The 17,988-nt window shown below is 30.7% G+C and overlaps 2 protein-coding genes across 2 annotated transcripts; both read left to right on the plus strand.

Annotated features, from left to right (window-relative positions):
* Nucleotides 1–1,829: 1,829 nt before the first annotated feature.
* OCT59_023801 (uncharacterized protein) lies at nt 1,830–2,254 on the plus strand (the record flags this gene model as incomplete). Its single annotated transcript, XM_066134971.1, has 3 exons — nt 1,830–1,928; nt 2,004–2,156; nt 2,249–2,254. 3 exons carry the CDS (start codon nt 1,830–1,832, stop codon nt 2,252–2,254), a joined length of 258 nt encoding a protein of 85 aa, XP_065991046.1.
* Nucleotides 2,255–16,076: 13,822 nt separating this feature from the next.
* On the plus strand, nt 16,077–17,018 carry OCT59_023802 (uncharacterized protein; the record flags this gene model as incomplete). Its single annotated transcript, XM_066134972.1, has 3 exons — nt 16,077–16,166; nt 16,244–16,406; nt 16,768–17,018. The coding sequence occupies 3 exons, from the start codon at nt 16,077–16,079 to the stop codon at nt 17,016–17,018; spliced, it is 504 nt and encodes a 167-aa protein (XP_065991047.1).
* Nucleotides 17,019–17,988: the final 970 nt, after the last annotated feature.

A 17,988-nucleotide genomic window follows, 5' to 3' on the forward strand; every position in this document is an offset into this window, starting at 1 on the left:
ATTGCTACTGTATTAATTGGATAGTACTGGTTTCGTTTGTTGAATTACCGTATATCGCGGGCCACAGCACCCCCGGGTATCTTGCAAATTTAGGAGGTCGATTGACGCTGTACCCGGGAGTGTACCAAATTTCTTATTATAAATTAGAGGTTTTAAAAACTTGTAGTATATTCAAAAAAAAATATGCATTACTTATCTCCTGGCTATTCCAATTAGCTAGGAGATAATTGATTTATCCCCTGCCATTTACACAATAGTAAGTGTTTTATAGTATATCGTGAGCGAGTATAATATAGTATATTTTATTGTTGAATCTTATTTTTCTTTCGCTTGGTTTTTTTTTCATTTTAAAAGATTTTAAAAAAATAATTAAATTTTAAAAAGTTTCGGAACTATTACTATTACACTTGAAAAATAATATTGAGATTATTTTTCTCATTTGGAAAATGCAAATCTTTCCGAATTACTCAAATTTTCAAATCAGTCCATTATAGTATAATCAATAGTTAATCTTTACCGCAAAATTTCCTAGAAACGGATATATAAAATTTGCTTATAACTACATTTGCATAATCGTGTAAATGGTGCCGATCAGGGGATAATTACATGTGTCGCCTGTGTAAAATTAGGTTGTTTACAGCTGATTTCATAATGTAAAAGACACTTAGCAAATTTTAAAGAACTCGGAAATATTCGGTAAAGCTCACAATAGGATAGAATTATACCACCATTCTCGGAATAGTACTCTAAAACTAGCGTATAATTTTTATTTTATATCAAGTTTTACCGAATACTTCCGAGTTCTTTAAAATTTGTAAAATCCCGTACATTATGAAATCAGCTGTAAATAGTAAAATCAAAAGAAAATAGAGATTTTTTCAGAAAAAAAGGGGGATACCGTGGCCTAGAGGTCCGCATCGACTCTATCTTACAACCTGGCCCGGTCCGCACTTTGAAATTAACCTAAAGTGCCCGGCCCGGACTTACAGAAAATTTGAAATATAGTGGACACTTGAAAATTTTGATTGTCGAGATTTTCGGGTACTCAGGTTACTTGGCTAGTCGGGTTATTAGAAAAGATACATAACACGTGACATATATATATATATGATGGCGTAGTATAAAGTATAATTGTATATACTATATAATATGTAAACACATCAATATAACATAAATTAATGAATAAAAATTTTTTTCAACAATATTACTTTATTTGATTTTTATTGAACAATGACATTTTCTTTGGAATTTCGTTTGAATACCTGTCCAATTTGTCTAATTAATAAACGAGAATGTTTATTTAGTATTGATTTAGGCATCATACAAAAAATCAAAAGAAAATAACACAGGTATACTTTAATTAAATTTTAATATAACGTAATTACATTACATAGTATATGCAATTATACTTTATTATGCTTTATACTACGCCATCATATATATGTGTCACGTGTTATGTATCTTTTCTAATAACCCAACTAGCCGAGTAACTCGAGTACCCGACAATCCTGACAATCAAAATTTTCAAGTGTCCACTATATTTCGAATTTTTATTAAAAGCCCGGCCCGGACCTTTGGGGGTTCCTTAATGTACAGTGAGGGTGTACGATATTAAAGTACAAACTGGCCAGAATTAACATTAACGCTATCACGTGCAAGTGCATAACTCCTAAACTCGGGCCAGTTTGTACGTACACCCTCACGGCCGTACGACCGTACAGTGCCTGGAAATAAGTCAGTAAGCACGTGACTGTAGATCATTTATTTGTTTAACTTTAAAACCAGTTTTGTCGATCATTTTATTATAAATTTGTCTCCAATTTTTTCCCATGCGTTGTTTAGAACCTTCTTTAACTACTATGTCTTGCAAACGAAGAGAACTTACAATTTTTGAACGTGGAGAAGTCATTGGAGCTTGGAAATGTGAAGTAAGTGAACGAAAGATAGCTGAAGCATTAAATTGTCCCAGTTGTACCATTCATAAGGTTATTTCTACTTACAAGATACGTGGTGATGAGACACTCCCTCCTAGGACTGGAAGACCGCCTAAAATGACAGAAAGGGATGGCCGACATTTAATAAGAATTCTTAAAAAAGATAGGAAAATGACCCTTCAGGAGTTACATGAGAATTTCGTTTATTCTACTTCCACACATGTATGCAAAAAAACTTTACTTAATTATCTTCATGAACAAGGTTTTTATAGTCGAGTAGGAGTAAGAAAACCTCTTGTTACTGAAACCAATAGAATTAAAAGACTCAACTGGGCTAAAGAACGAAAATTATGGATAAATGAGTGGGACAGTGTTATTTGAAGCGACGAATCCAAATTTGAATTATTCAGAGGAAATGGTAGGAGATTGGTTTGGAGAAGGCCACATGAAAAATATGATATTGAGTGTTTAATACCTACAGTAAAGTCAGGTCAACAAGGAGTGATGGTTTGGGGATGTTTTTCAAAAAACAATCTTGGTCCATTAGTTAAATTAGAAGGTAAAATAACAGCCACAGTATATATGAATATACTGGAAAATTATTTATTACCATTTATTAATAATCTAGACGATCAGGAAAATTTTATTTTTCAGGATGATAATGCCCCTATACATACTGCAAGGGTGGTTAAGAGTTGGGAAGAAGAAAATGAAGTAAACAGCCTCCCTTGGCCCGCACAGAGCCCAGATTTGAATCCTATAGAGCATTTATGGGATGAATTGGAAAGGCAGGTGCGGGCACATAAGCCATTACCAAAAAACAGGGAGAATTTATGGGAAATACTTCAAGAGGAATGGTTAAATATTGAAGCTGATAAATATCAAAATCTTATTAGTAGCATGCCTCGTCGTATCTCTGCTGTTATAAATAGTAAAGGTTACCCAACAAAGTATTAATAAAAAGTTGAAGGCTTTGTCTTTCAAATAAAAAAAAAAATATTAAATTTGGCATAGTAATTTATGAATTATTTAATTTTAAAAATTCGCATTAAAATTGATCGACATCACGTGCTTACTGACTTTTTTCCAGGCACTGTACGTTAAAAACGCCGTTGTAAAAACAAAAAAATCGGCCAACTTAATTTTGGCCAGTTTAATTTCGGCCAGAATTAAGACGATTTGGCCAGAATTACGAAAATCCGGGTTTAACGAAAATCATGTGCCGGATATCTCTATTTCCCATCTAATAACTATTTATTATGCATAAAGAATAAAGATAACATGTTAAAATTTAACTACTACGCTATTTAACTACTACGCTACTAAAGTACTGTTATTAAATTTCAATTTATTATTACTACTTTACTTTACTCGGAATAGATCGTGCTAAAAGAAAGGCATCATAAATATTCGAAATATGGATAAATATTAATGTTGAGTTTATGTTGTTCTATCTAATAAATCCTTGATTTATTTCAATTCTTTAATATAAAATATTATATTCAATGTTAAGATATTGATCATTCGACACGAAAATTTTAAGTTTCATCGATCCCAAATTTTACTTTTATATAAAAAAAATATTTTTTCACATTTCAATTAGATAATTACAAATTTTAATATATTAAAAAATTATAGTAATCAAGATTTTTGCGTGTTTTACTTTATAAAGATAAAAAATAAAATTAAAAGTACTAAAGTTTGAAAGGTTTGATATACTAGTCAGCCCCCGACATAACAAAATAGACGACTGAAGCCAATCAGACCTTCGTTACGAGGAAATTCGGCATTACGAATTACTCAGTATAATGGGAATGGGTATGATATAAATTATTAATTAAAGAGTGATCATGAAAAACTGGTGTTACATTCTCTTTATAACGAAATTTTTTTATAAACATAACGAAGATTTGAAGATTTACAAAATAAATTTTATTATAAAGAATTTTTTACAAAAGTAGTTATATGTACTTTATATATGGTTTATGAGATATAATAGTAAATTTCAGTATAACAAAATATATGTTATCACGGATTTATACAATTAAACGCTTCGTCGATTTTTTACCGACGAGTCTTTTGTAATTGCGTAGACATAATTTTATTTCTTACAGTCCATTATTTTGACATTCACAAAAAAAAAAAATATTTATTTTAGTGGTGATTAATTTTCTTCAAACTTAAATTTTCGAAAATAAACAATCAATTAGTTTTATAATATTATTAAGGGTATTGCTAAACATCTCCTTTACCAGCATTAGGATGGCATCTTGGGCGGAGTTACATTCATATTCTTAATTCTACTCCAAGTTCCATCCTAATGCTGGTAAATGCGATGATCGCCTAGGTAGGGATTGGAACTGGCTAAAGCGGTTAACCGGTTAAGATAATCCCAAAAACGGTTAACCGAATAATTAAACGGTTAATCGGTTAAATATATCAGGATAATTTTTTAATTCAGAACCTCCGATATTCCTATATTGGCTAACGGCTAGCTAAAAAAATAAACTAATTGAAACTTTTTTATTGCTCAATTTTTTACGAAATTTTTTTTTAAATTATTTTTTTTTATTTTTTATACAACATGGATGATATTGACTATAGAGACATATAAGAATCTCAATCTTAGTCATCAAGACAACAAATAAAAAGAAATTCAAAGTATTTAAGTTGCTAGCACTAATAAGGTAAATAAATATCATAATTAAATACTTGAAATGTTATCTATAAAGTCTTTTTAGAGAAAATAGGTTAAGAACAACCCATCGTTTTCGTTATTTCAATTTTATCATTTTTACTGATATTTATATTTACATTATTTATATAAATTATGTGTTTACAATTTATCGAATATTTATGAATAAAGTTAAAAACTGAATGTGTTTTTATCATAAATGATGTATAATTTTAAGAGTAAAATTGCGATAGATTTATCAAATATTCAAATGGGCAAAATAAAACTTATAAACGCGTTAAACCTAAAACTTATATCTTTAACCGGTTATTATCCGGTTAAACGTCCCGATTAACCGGTTTTTAACCGGTTAAGGATTTTTTGGACGGTTCCAATCCCTACGCCTAGGCGATGATTAGTAATCATCTATTATTAATTTCATTACAAGGGCCACTCAAAATCCCGAAATCAAAATCTTATCGATATTCATATCCTGAATATTCACCACAATCTCGGCCATTATCCCGACACTAAATTTATGACTCTATTATCTGATTTTGATTAGTAATTGGAAAATAAAATTATAACAATTTCAGTTAATAATGGAGGTTACAGTACAATTGTCCGAACAATATTTTCCCGAATATACCTTTTCCCGATGTCAATTATCTGAATGCCAATTTCCTGAACTGGACATTTTCCTGAAATATACAATTCCCGAATCTTATTTCCCGAACTCCAATTTCCTGGAATCCCATTCACGGTTTGAACGAGCATGTGGTTATATTTCTATTACTCTTTCTTATAAAATCAGTAGTATATGATAAATAATAAACATAGCGAGCGAACTAAAAAAATGACGAATAACCATCGATTATTAGAATTTATTAATATATAAAAAAATAATTTTGTAATTATCACACTATCTATTCTTTAATCTAGTACAGATATCTCTGCGCGAGTACGTAAAATATGTCACGTGATCGTAATTCATGTTACTTCAACTTCGCATTAAGCTTAAATTTGGCCAATATTTTAAATGACGGACTTAAATGATAAATGTTCATAAATCGAGACCATAATAGAAGTCATTTCAAAATTTCTAAATGACCTGATTATTTGCCTGATTTTGGGTTAGAGATACAGCATATATTTTTTGCAAATTTCACATTTCACTACCGGTTCGAGTCAGTTATTTGATTCATCTTTAGATCGATCAATTTAATGTATGGGTTTAGAATTAGGCCAACCTATCGTGTCAGTTGATAACTAAGATTTGATATGTTTACGCGAAAACTTGTTTACGTTTAAATCTAACGAATGTAAAATCACTCTGGAAGCATAACTAGTGGTATTTTTCGGCATAAATATTATCCGTAAAACCCGAGTCGATCTCGAGTCGTATAACGCAGGTAAAAAAAAACCCCGACATCTTTTTTTTTGAAAATTATGTCACATTTTGCTTTTCATTTAAATAAAGAAATAAATTTTCACAAGGTAATTATTCATTTTGGTTAAATTGATAAATATTTTCCAACATTCATGGTAAATCGTCTGCTTAGTATTTGTAATGAAAAATATCTCTTATAAGGTTATAGTGCTTTACAACGATTAACATATTTATCAACGTAATAAGCAGACGTATGTGACATTCGTGTGATTTTATCTTAATTAGATACGAAAGTTTAAATTTTATATTATTTATATTGTACTTGTTATAATATCGCTAACACTTACTAAAAACAATATAAAAAAACGATATCAAAAAAACTAGATTGTCCATAATATGGGAGCACATAAACCAATAATTGTTAGTATTAATTTTGATGAGAATTCTAAAGGTAGTCACCAATCATTAAAAAATATTTTAGAAAGAGAGATCTACTACTAAATATATGTACTGTACATTGTTTTGGTAAGACCGTTATACATGCTTGAACACACAACGTGATTTTCACGTCAAAAAATTGTAATATAAAACGGTTTACTAAAAAAAATTATGAAATACACTTGATTAAACAGAACCTAAAAAGTCAAAGACTATATATACTGTAATAAAGGGGCACGTTTTATAATTATTCTTATTAAAAAAGAGTAATCGAATAAAGTTTCAATTTAATTAACTAAGTTTCGAATTCCAAATAATTTATTCGTATCACAATTAATATGTAGTGAACCAATATAATTATAAATTAATCTACTGAAATAAATCGTGGATTATTATTCTACCAATAAATCACTTGGGTGTTTTCCCAGACCTTGGGGTTATTCTTATAAACCTTGTGGCACAGCTGATCATTATTTACATTTTCATTTTATCATAGTCACATCATTTTGTACTCTTCTCTTGGCTTTTACGAACATGGAATTGGATGTGAAATTGATGGTCAAATTATTTTTCTTTATTTTCCATATTAAATATTTTTTTTTATTATTATTATTTTCATAATAGTGTATAAAATAAAAATAAAAAAACTATTAAATTTGATAAAGTGTGCTTAATGATTGCCAAGGACATGTGCGCGTTTTTTTTTATAGATTTTATAGTGTAATTTTAGCAAATAATATATACTTATTGTATAATATTTAGGCAATAAACGTGCTGTTTTCGATTGAGGCCATTTGATTGGCTCAGAATGTGCCACGAAGTGGCACAATCTTACCAGCCTAACAGCTAAAGACATATACAATAAGTGTTTTATTATATAGACTCTCACGATCATACTAGTTGTAATGATTATTTATTATATATATTACCGATAAAGCTATTCAATAAATGTAAAAAAAGTACAGTGTGATCCTATAAGGATATATAATAAAAGCATTTATAATATTAGAATAAAATAATTCTTTATACAGTAGTTGTCTAGTAGTATTTATTAAGCATTACATTTAATGGTTATTAATTTATTTTTACAACACTTTTCTGTCATAAAAAATTCCAAGATACTCCAAATAATCTCTACAGTAAAAAATTAATATAAAATGTTACACTTACACATGCATTATTGCAAAGAATAAATGTTACACGATAAAATGGTTACGAATATAAAAAATAAGTTTTATAAATAAAAAAGAATTATGAAAAATACTTTTCATTTTTTTTTTATTAAAATTACGATCATTTTAAGATAAACGTTTCTTCGCTTCCGAAAAAAAAAACTGCGGAAAATTTTCCAAGTACAAAAATTTTTCTAATACTACGTAAAAAATAAGACTTACCTGACATTATAGCTAAGATAAGGTGCCTGAACCGGTCCATAATTTCCACCCTAAACAAGAGACGTTCTTTTAAAGCAGCTGATATTTGTCGAAAGATATGGGTTTATCGCGTATCATCTTTTCAATCAAAGATTTCTCAACAGCAACCACAAAATGTTAGCCTTTATGACGTCCTAAATTGTCAATGGTTGAAATGGCATTATAGTTTTCATCAAATATATTAGTTTGAATCCAAACCGTGATACACCGATACTAAACTTTATAAATCACTGTAACTAGTAACCCGTTATTAACGGTTATAACAAATATCCGTTAATATCGGGTTTACGATTTAAATTTTAAACTAACGGGGTTCAAAAATTGAATATCGGATACAACCGAAAGTTTAATCTTACAAATGATATTTTTGTAACGGATTATCGTGTTATCGGTTTAAACGGGTTAGCTAAACTTTTCGGTATTTTCATGTGATGCATTTTATCAGAATCATCGGATCCGAATCATCGGAAATATGAAACCAAGTTTATTCAAAAAATCATGTTCTCAAAAGAAATGCATCTAATTTTGATACTGATAAATAGAAATTGTATTTTATTGTATTCAATTTTAATATATAATAATAGTAATAAAAATAATAAATGATTTAAATATTTTTAAATATTAGAATTATTAAAATTCGATAAAAACATGCTGCGAAACCATTATTAACCAGTTAAACACCCGCTATCCAACCGTTAAAACCCCTTTAAGCAACCCGCTATCCAACCGTTATCGTCCCGTTAACCAATCCGGGCTAACTCGATAAGAAAAGGGTTAAATTTTCCTTGATGCCAACCCGAGTTTGTATTACCCCAATGGGTCAACCCGTTTACCTGTTAAGAACCGGTCTGAACACTAGACTGTAACATTATTTTTTTCGGTTAATATCTTTTTTTGTAAGTTCCGTCGTATATTTGTATGTTTTCTTTTTTTATTAATTTAATCCGATTTATAATGGCCATGACATATTGTTGCACTATACCTTACATAATGCAAAAGTATTGATCTTGATATTGTACGACTAGTCTTCTTGATAGACCTATATGGTGGCACCATATAAACATATCAAGATGCATACCCTAAACCTATCAAGAACGATATTTTCACCTATAATAATAAGGTAATATATGTCATGACCTTAAGCGTAGCACTAAAATTATTTCAATTATTAAGAAAAGAGATCAAAAAGAATTATTATCCACTTTTTTGTACATAAATTCAAATATATAATCACATTCAATAATTAATTTGAAAATAAAATTTTTTTAAAAGTTTTATTTATAATTTTTCTAATGCGCATACGCAAAATTATTTTAAGTTATGCTACCAATAATCACAACATAACAATAATTCGAATTTAAATCAGAGTTTCTAAAAATATTCGCACAAATTAGCACTTATCATTTAATTAAGTAAAGTACTTTAAAATTAAAGTTTTATAATTAATTTATTTAACGTGCGAGTCATGCGAGTCAAAAAAAAAAGCTGACTTTTAATGACTAGAACCACATGACATACAGACTCCGGCAAAAGTAATGGCGGTCAGTTTTTTTAATATAGCACATAAATTTTATAATGAAGCTATGAAATCTTTTTTTATTTTCGAGAAGAAGGGTCAAAAATACATATATTTTATTATTTGATAAATATTTGGTTTGACCTCTATTTGCATCAACACATGCTTCAATTTGATTTTGCGTGCTTTATCACCAATAACCTCGCTATTAATAATTGTGCTATTTTCAAAATTATTTTACTTTTTTCTAAATAAATTGAGAAGTGGCTCGTAAATTTTTTTCTTTTTTTTGTATTACCATCTCCTTAATATACTGCTTCAAAAACAATCCAATGTTCTCATTATGATTTGAGATTTGGGCTTTAAAATGATTATGAAAAACTCACAAATTTTCATACCACCTTAAATATTCTGAAAGTTGTTATTTTACATCTCTATTATAATAATAAGCTCATCAATGGCCTAAAAAATTATTTGGTAAGTCAAAAATACACATATTTTAAAGTTTTCTTATTGAGAATTAAAATAATGTGAAAATGACCATTATTTCGATTTGGCAGTATTTTTTAAGATATAGCTTTAGTATTGACATTTAAAATAAAATATTTAGAATTTTTGCATTTTTTATAAGAGGGGTATATATTTCTTACAGAAATGCAAAAAAATTCTAATTCAATTAGAAAATTCCTAAAAATTTGTTTCAAGAAAAAGTTAACACCCTCATATATAAATTTAATTGTAATGAGAGCTATTTTGGGTATTAAAATAAAAATAATGTTAATATTTGAAATTACTTTTTTTTTCATTACCTTTTAAATGAGCATTCTACCGTTTAATTTGGTATAAAAAGTAATGCTCTGATTGGAATAGTTATGAAGTTATGATCAAATTAAGAAGTGGTATTCCCACCGCCATTATTTTCCCGGGGACTGTAAATTTGGGGCGATCTGCGAAATGCAATGCATCAATGTCATTGCACATTTAGACTCTCAAATTTGAAGTCAATCATGCGCGTCACGGACATTACAAAAAGAACTTTATTAGATTGAGAAAGTAGTTTGTTGAACATTACTAAACTTCTATTTTGCCTTGTTTGTCCATTACTGTGTATTGTATGTGTTATTTTTTTTAAAACGAACTTTTAATGTAACGTGATTTGCTATAATTCTTTTTCTCTTAATATTAAATTTATTTTAATAGAATAATAAAGCAAATATAGCAATGAATCAACCTTTGAGAATCTATTAACCTTCTAATTTCAATATTAAAACTTCTGATGTAAATCATTATACAAATTGACCATGATACGAAAATAAAATTAACTTCAAAAAATTGATAATGCAATATAATCTTAATAGGCATGATATCACATGTTTCTGATGCACATCAGATGTGTCATACAAAGGTAAAATATTTTATAACTGCCAAATTTTAACTCGGGTATGCCCGGTCATACTCGGGTAACTGGATAATGGTTCGCAGCTCTAATGCTATGCTGCGAGATCGGCATGATAAAAAGAGACAAACTCTTTATCATTATGATAAATAAGTTGTCGTTATGTAATTCGTTCCTTATGTGATATTTAATTATTTTAACCTCGTCATAATATATTGATATAAATTTTAGTTCGCAGTTCGGTGATATTCTTAATAACCCTCCTATCAATAACAAATTCCAATAATAATAATTTTAATCACAAAATTAATTAGGAAAGCCGAATATATTGTTTGATTTATGTGGCGCATGTAAAACAAAATCAATATTTACAGTCAAGATCTCTTTTTTAGTACTTTAAATTAAACTTGCTAAAAGTACATAAATATACCTACTATATATAGTATGTTATTTTATGTTCTAAAGACGATAATCTCTTCATTGAAAACCCTAATTATAGTTCAAGTGAATTTTAAACACAACATAATCGGCACAATTAGTAATATTGTTATTTCCTTATTTATAATTACTATTTAGTGATTAAATACAAAAATGTTTCTATTGTTTACTATATATCCCGATATGGATGATAACAAATTCTTGTATAAATATATACAAATTTCCGTATGAGAAGTGATGTGGTCAATTCCATTCGTATATTAAATAATCAATGCGTTCGATGTTATAATTCAAAGTTGGCCACCCATCAAAAAAAAAATTTATATTTTTTTTTTTGATGAACTTTGACTCGAAAATTTATCGAAAAAATTTTTTCGCTTCCTCGCTTTCGATGAACGTTATTAATAACAGTCATGACTTTTGACAAACGTCTCGTCTCAGTCGTTATTCGATCATTATGAAAAGCCATACGAAAATTAACTCTTGACTCTAGTTTACGATCTTTTCTTAACGCAAAACTTTAAGCTTATTGGAATACTTATAATAAGGAAGGAAATACAAGTAATATTTTATATGTAGTATAATTGGATAATTAAGATATCGAGCATAATTTTATCGCTTATCGTTTGTTTTTTATTTGCTCCCTTGAGAACGAAAATATATAGTTATAGTCTTTCCTTTATTTGTTACCGTTTTTTTCATCTTCGTATAAGAAAATAAGAGCTAAACTAATTAGCCAATACGTATTTTTTATTTACGATACAGTTACATATATTTACTATATGTACTATACCGATATACTCTTTTATTTTTACTTTTTTTTAAGATTATTCTTACATAAATAAAAACTATCAATATATATCAATTTTTTAAGTTGATTAAATGATTATAATGTTCGTATAAAATACTTTAATTGGTTGATCTGAATCTTTTTTAACCAATTATCTGCAGATCTAGCACTTTCATATCAGGTATTTCCTTCAATTAAACAGGCCTCGGTCCTTTGCAATTTTGGTCATATGCAAAATAAACAATCTTATTTGTGTAACAATGAAATACAGTATCATTGTCGCTCAAACTGTAACTCCCCAAAATGAACGAGGACTAGCATGTACCGTGTTCATCTTAATTTTAACGTCTACAAAAAAAATTGTTTTCAGTTATTTCCGAATAAGCAGCGATTTCCCTAATTATTGCAGCTACTGTACGTTAATGAGGCAAAATTAGTAAAGGAAGTTATTGCGGCCCTATAATAAGAAATGTTCAAAAAAACATATTTGCATGTATTTTATGGATTTTATGTACACTATGCACTCTCTATATATGTATGCATAAGGTTCATATATTCTTTTGTACATTTTATACACAGAGAGCTCTTTTAATTTGCATATTTCTGTTGTGCCTCAGATCGATTCTTGCCTCAGATCGAAGCTCACGCACCTCAGATTGAGATTGTCACCTGACGCACCTCATTTGAATCATGCAATAAAGTCTGTTATAAGTAAAGTTTTTTTCTCATTAATTAAACCACTTTTTGTAACATATTCAAACTTGTGTGCCATAATGAGTTACACGTTTCCTGAAATTTTACTTGTGTTTTATCTTAAAAATCATTAAATTTTAAGTCATTTTCAAATGAAAAGATTTTTATGAGTATGATTCCAACTATTCTGAAATTTTAGGATTGTATACTTAAAATTATGATGAATAAGTTTACTTAGTACTTAAAAATACATTAAAGTTGGAAAATTTGATGTTTAATTATAGCTCATTTTATTAGCAATCGAGGTGCGTCAGGTGACAATCTCAATCTGAGGTGCGTGAGCTTCAATCTGAGGCAAGAATCGATCTGAGGCACAACATTTCTATACATTTTATAGATAATTTATGTATATTATTCATTTTATTATGTTTTCTGAACATTCCCTTTTTATAGAAATTGTGAGTGGCCTAAATTTTGTTACTGTATAGAATCGAAAAGTAGAATATAAATAGTCACCTTATAATAATCTACTGATTAATATGTCTTAGGACCTTATTAATATGTACACTCTGCGGGTTTTTTTGTTATTGTGTTGATGTAATAGTGCATTATAATCAAGTTGGGTACATATTAATCAATATACTATAATGCTCCATGTTGTTGCCTTGCTTTTAGGCCCTTTTTATTGCTATGAAGCTTATTGCTAAGAAGCGCACCCTAGTTGGCAAAATAAATTACTTTGCCGGGTGAGTAAATCTGGGGTTAATTTCAGCCAGCACTACATGATTTGAGGGATCCAACTCCGGGCAACTCGGCACCATGGTAGCGTCATGGTAGTGTCATGGAAAGCTAGGGAAATCCTATTAATTTCAATTTTATATCAGCTTGGATGCCAAGTTATAGTGCTCCAAATTCGGCCAAAAGTTATGGAATAGTGCTGACCGATTCAACTGCGCCTTGAGTTCCTTCTTGGTGACTTTCGAGAAACTTTCAAGCTACTTTCAGCGTCCCAGTAACTGGATCACCATGAGATTTTCATAGTAATATGGCATCATCAGCTGTCCCTAGGAAAACTTAATATATTTACTGAGGACACTTCTAGGGACAACTATGCTATCGATTTTGAGATTTTTAAGGTGATTGACTATGTTCTTCTATTTCTGTCCCTAGTGTCCCTAGTGTCCCTAGTAAAAAGTAAAATTCTAGGGAAAATTCGAAATCACCCAGTATGCTATATATGTATGCTATATTTGTATGATATATGACTATGGGCAAAAAAAATAAAAAAAAAGTATGAGTTTGATTTTTTTCTAGGGTCGCTAGCCTATAAAAAATTTTCAGAAAAATGATCATTTATCAGAGTTTTTTCCAGAATTTTTTTTATAGGGTAGGGTCAATAGGGACACACATCTAGAAGGCTTTCCAGAATTTTGAAAGCGCCAAAAAAGTTACTTCTTGTGTATCGAAGTGTCCCCACATTTTTTTCTAGGGACAAATTCCTAGGACTAACTTCCTAGGGCCAACTTCCTAGGGCCAACTTTCTTAGACCAAAGTTTTCATAGGGTCGGATCTGCTACTGAAGCCATCCTAGCCAGCTTGACTAGCTTTATTTGATGGCAATGCTTTCGAGATCGATATTTACCTGAATGCTTTTTACATGCGCCGTATGGCTTTCATATAGGTGCCTTCCAGTGAACTTTACACTCTTCTAGGCGATAGAATCCCTCGTTGCATACTGCACCATTTTGAAGAATAAATGGACAATGATTTTTATATGTCTAACACTAATGATTCTAATAAATTAATTTTTATTTTAAACTTTTTTGAAACGCGTGTAGAATATGTAGAGGTTCAGCCAACTTCCCCGCAAAAATAATTCCCGTAAAAATAACGCAAAAATAAGGTATGTATATGCCAGAAGTTATATATGCACCGAATTTTTCTCATTATGGACTTTTGTATTTAGGAATCGAAATGAGCGAAAATCACTCTCAATCGTCTTATCGTTTCTTGTGGACAACTTCATGCTCTTCCACACGATAGAGCTATACAATCAGTTACAGTTGGCATGAGTCAACAAGTTAGCGCACTTGTACTAGGCTACTAGCTATAATTCGAAGCAATTTGGGGACATCCTTTAATAATATTCTCTTAAAAAATTCGACAAGTTTATCCCAATGGAATGTCTATGAAACCGCAGGCCTTGATTTCTGATTTTTTCAATGAGCAACCTCGAAAATTACATAGAAATTATACGCTAGAATCGAAAGTTATTCAAAAAAAACTGCAAACCAAACACTGAAAGTGGTGTATCAGTTGCTCTGTTCATTTAATTAAATGTATGAGTTTTAATGAAATGCATTTAAAAATCAATGAATAACGAAGGACAAGTAAAATCACGTGCTAATCGGCCATTTTATTAGCTGCGGCAAGTTAGTACAAAGAATCATTACATCATAAATAAATCATAGTACATAATCAATTAAACTTTTATACTATATAGACTATAGTTCCCACACAAGCCTCTTTAGGCCGTTTTTGCTATACTAGCATATAGGGTGGGAAAAGGGGGGGAAGCGTGATTATACTTGTCCTTCGTTATTCATTGATTTTTAAATGCATTTCATAGAAACTATACGCTAGAATCGAAAGTTATCCAAAAAAACTGCAAACCAAACCGCGCAATGGTAGTGTCACCTTGGTTTTAAAAACTGAAAGTGGCAGGTGCACCCGTGTATCAGTCATTTCATAAAGTATTGTTATTGAGAAAGCAGATCACGTGTAATGATGCAATGCCTGTGCGACATAAAAACATATGCTTAGGCCCTTTCACAGAAATATTTTTTTTATCCGCCTACTATCACTATAAAAGCACCATGTCTGCTCTCTGAAAGTAATACACCAGCTTATACCTCTACTAGCGTCACTGGAGTTGAGACGGTTTTGTTAGCGGACGATATTAAAAAATATGACACGGCTGAACTTTTGAAGGGCCAGAACTTAGGGCTTAGCGAAACGTCACTCAAAATTTTAGAAAATTATGATGTTACTGGTCGTGCCTTCCTCAAGATGAAAGTGTGTACTTCCTGTAATACTTGCGGAGTTCGCTAAGGAGTGTAAGGGAAAGAAGTTGAGGTCTTTCTCCTATCTCGGTTTGAGTAAGGTGTTAGCGAAATATGGTCTCGATTCCGATGGTATAGATTCCATCCCGCTCTTCTCTCCCCCAACTTACGAAATTTAAGACGATAATAAGTTTTTCAAGCACTGCATGGCAGAGATACTTCTTAGGTTAGGTTCCTACGGTACATTAGACAGCTTGGAGGCTGCGTAATGAATATATGGTGACGCTTCTTTATTCTGCTATATATATCGTCATGGAAGAGACGAATAAGGAACTTAGCATGCGACCTCAATATGGTATCGTTGAGGAAGAAAGTAAAGGACGGGTTGATTATGCGATTAAGGTATGAGATTTTTTATTGGCATTCACCACGTTAACTTTACCACTGACCAAAATACTACTTGCTGTGTGAACGAATAGGAAGCCGAAGATCTTATTTACATTACAGGGGACAAACAGCATAAAATTCCCGTAGGTGGGACTGGCACTTCCTTCTATATAGTCCTGAAAAAAATTCCAAGGCAAGCGATACTGCCTATTCAATCGAATTTATCAAGAAGGCCTTGGTTAATGATTCCAAAGAGTATGCTAACCTCCGTAAGAGTGTGAGGAAGGTTTTGGGTATAAGGAAAGAGAGATGGATAAATTCTTGGATGAAGCACAAAGAAAGTGTTGGCGATGAAACAAGGCTAAGGAGAAGAAACTTCTACGTGAGTCAGCTAAAATCAAGTCCAGAACGTCACTTCGGACTTTTCACAACCGATAACAATTTCAGTAGATTCGAAATTATCACGTGACAAAAACCCGTTGCCATTGGTAACGAACTAACGATCAGGATTCGAAATTATCACTTAGTATAGATGATGATATCTCTGCTTCACAAGATTAAAGATAAGAAAGCAAAAAGAATGATATATAAAGAAATATACCCAATGTCACTCAAGACAATTTGCGAATTCAAACCCATAGAGTTAATGCTATTTGGAGAAAAGGGGTTGGGGTAGATAGAATTAAATTAGTCACTTGTAGCGCGAGTGATATTTCTAGATTAAACAATACTCAAATTCAAAATATTATAGGTTATGTGAATGCGAAAACCGTTACCAATGGTAACGATCAGAGTCATGTGACTTCAGCAGAATCAGTCTCACCTCAAGCAAGTTACTGTAGAAAATGGAAATCAGCTTCCCTATGATCCTGAATCAGCGAAGTTGTTACCCCAAGATGAGGTGGAATATTGTCTTAGCCGTAACTCTTCAAGCATGGCATTGTTGTGTAAAAAAGTATTGGTATTTACATGGCAAATGGGGGATCAATAGTCAAGGCGGTATAAGATATTATTCTACTACATGAACAAAAATATGTATTTTTAATTGCAATCAATAAAGCAAAAGCATTAGGTGCAATATATTTACATATCAATATCTAGTATGTGTTGAGAAAAGTGTGGATTGTGTTTATATGCTAATATTTCTCGATCAGCAGTTTTTCATCTGGTGATCCACATTAGGATATATAACCGTGTATTACGGGAGCACCATATAATTTATTCTCGAAATTTCCCGCATATATTCAAGCTTTTGCATGCAAAAAGACCCCTTGTTGATCCAGGGACACGACCCCAGTGTTTATTATAATTTTAAGGAGTGTCCGCTGATCTGATTTTCGTGATGAATCATAATAGCATAATTTTCCAAAAATTTATTCCAAACATCGTTCCTTAAACTCACTACAAATCATATAAAAAGGTAAGGACTTAAATCCTTTTATCCGCCTCGTGCAAGTAAAGCAAAAAAAAAAATCAAAAGCAATATTCAAACTACCACAACGAGGTATATTCCGTAAAGTAATAACAAAGTTACTAGTTTGGTTGATTTATTGACTTGATTCTAGAAAATCGTCATCACGATGCTAATCATTTTTTTCCGGCTCCATAGATGCTCAAAGATAAAAAGGACATATTACCTTTCTTGATTCTGCGCATTTGATATTCGCTGAGAAAATCGTGATCACCATCATGTGCCTAATCAGAAGTAAGCTTATTCTATATTATAAGCAACAAGTATTAATTTTTTGGCTTTCTATCACCAGATTTCCGTCACATGCCGAGATACAGTGCGCATTATATCGAATAAATTTTCCGAAAATAAAGTTATAAGCATCTT

Source organism: Rhizophagus irregularis, chromosome 4 (assembly GCF_026210795.1).
Source record: "Rhizophagus irregularis chromosome 4, complete sequence".
Taxonomy (NCBI): Eukaryota; Fungi; Glomeromycota; class Glomeromycetes; order Glomerales; family Glomeraceae; genus Rhizophagus; species Rhizophagus irregularis.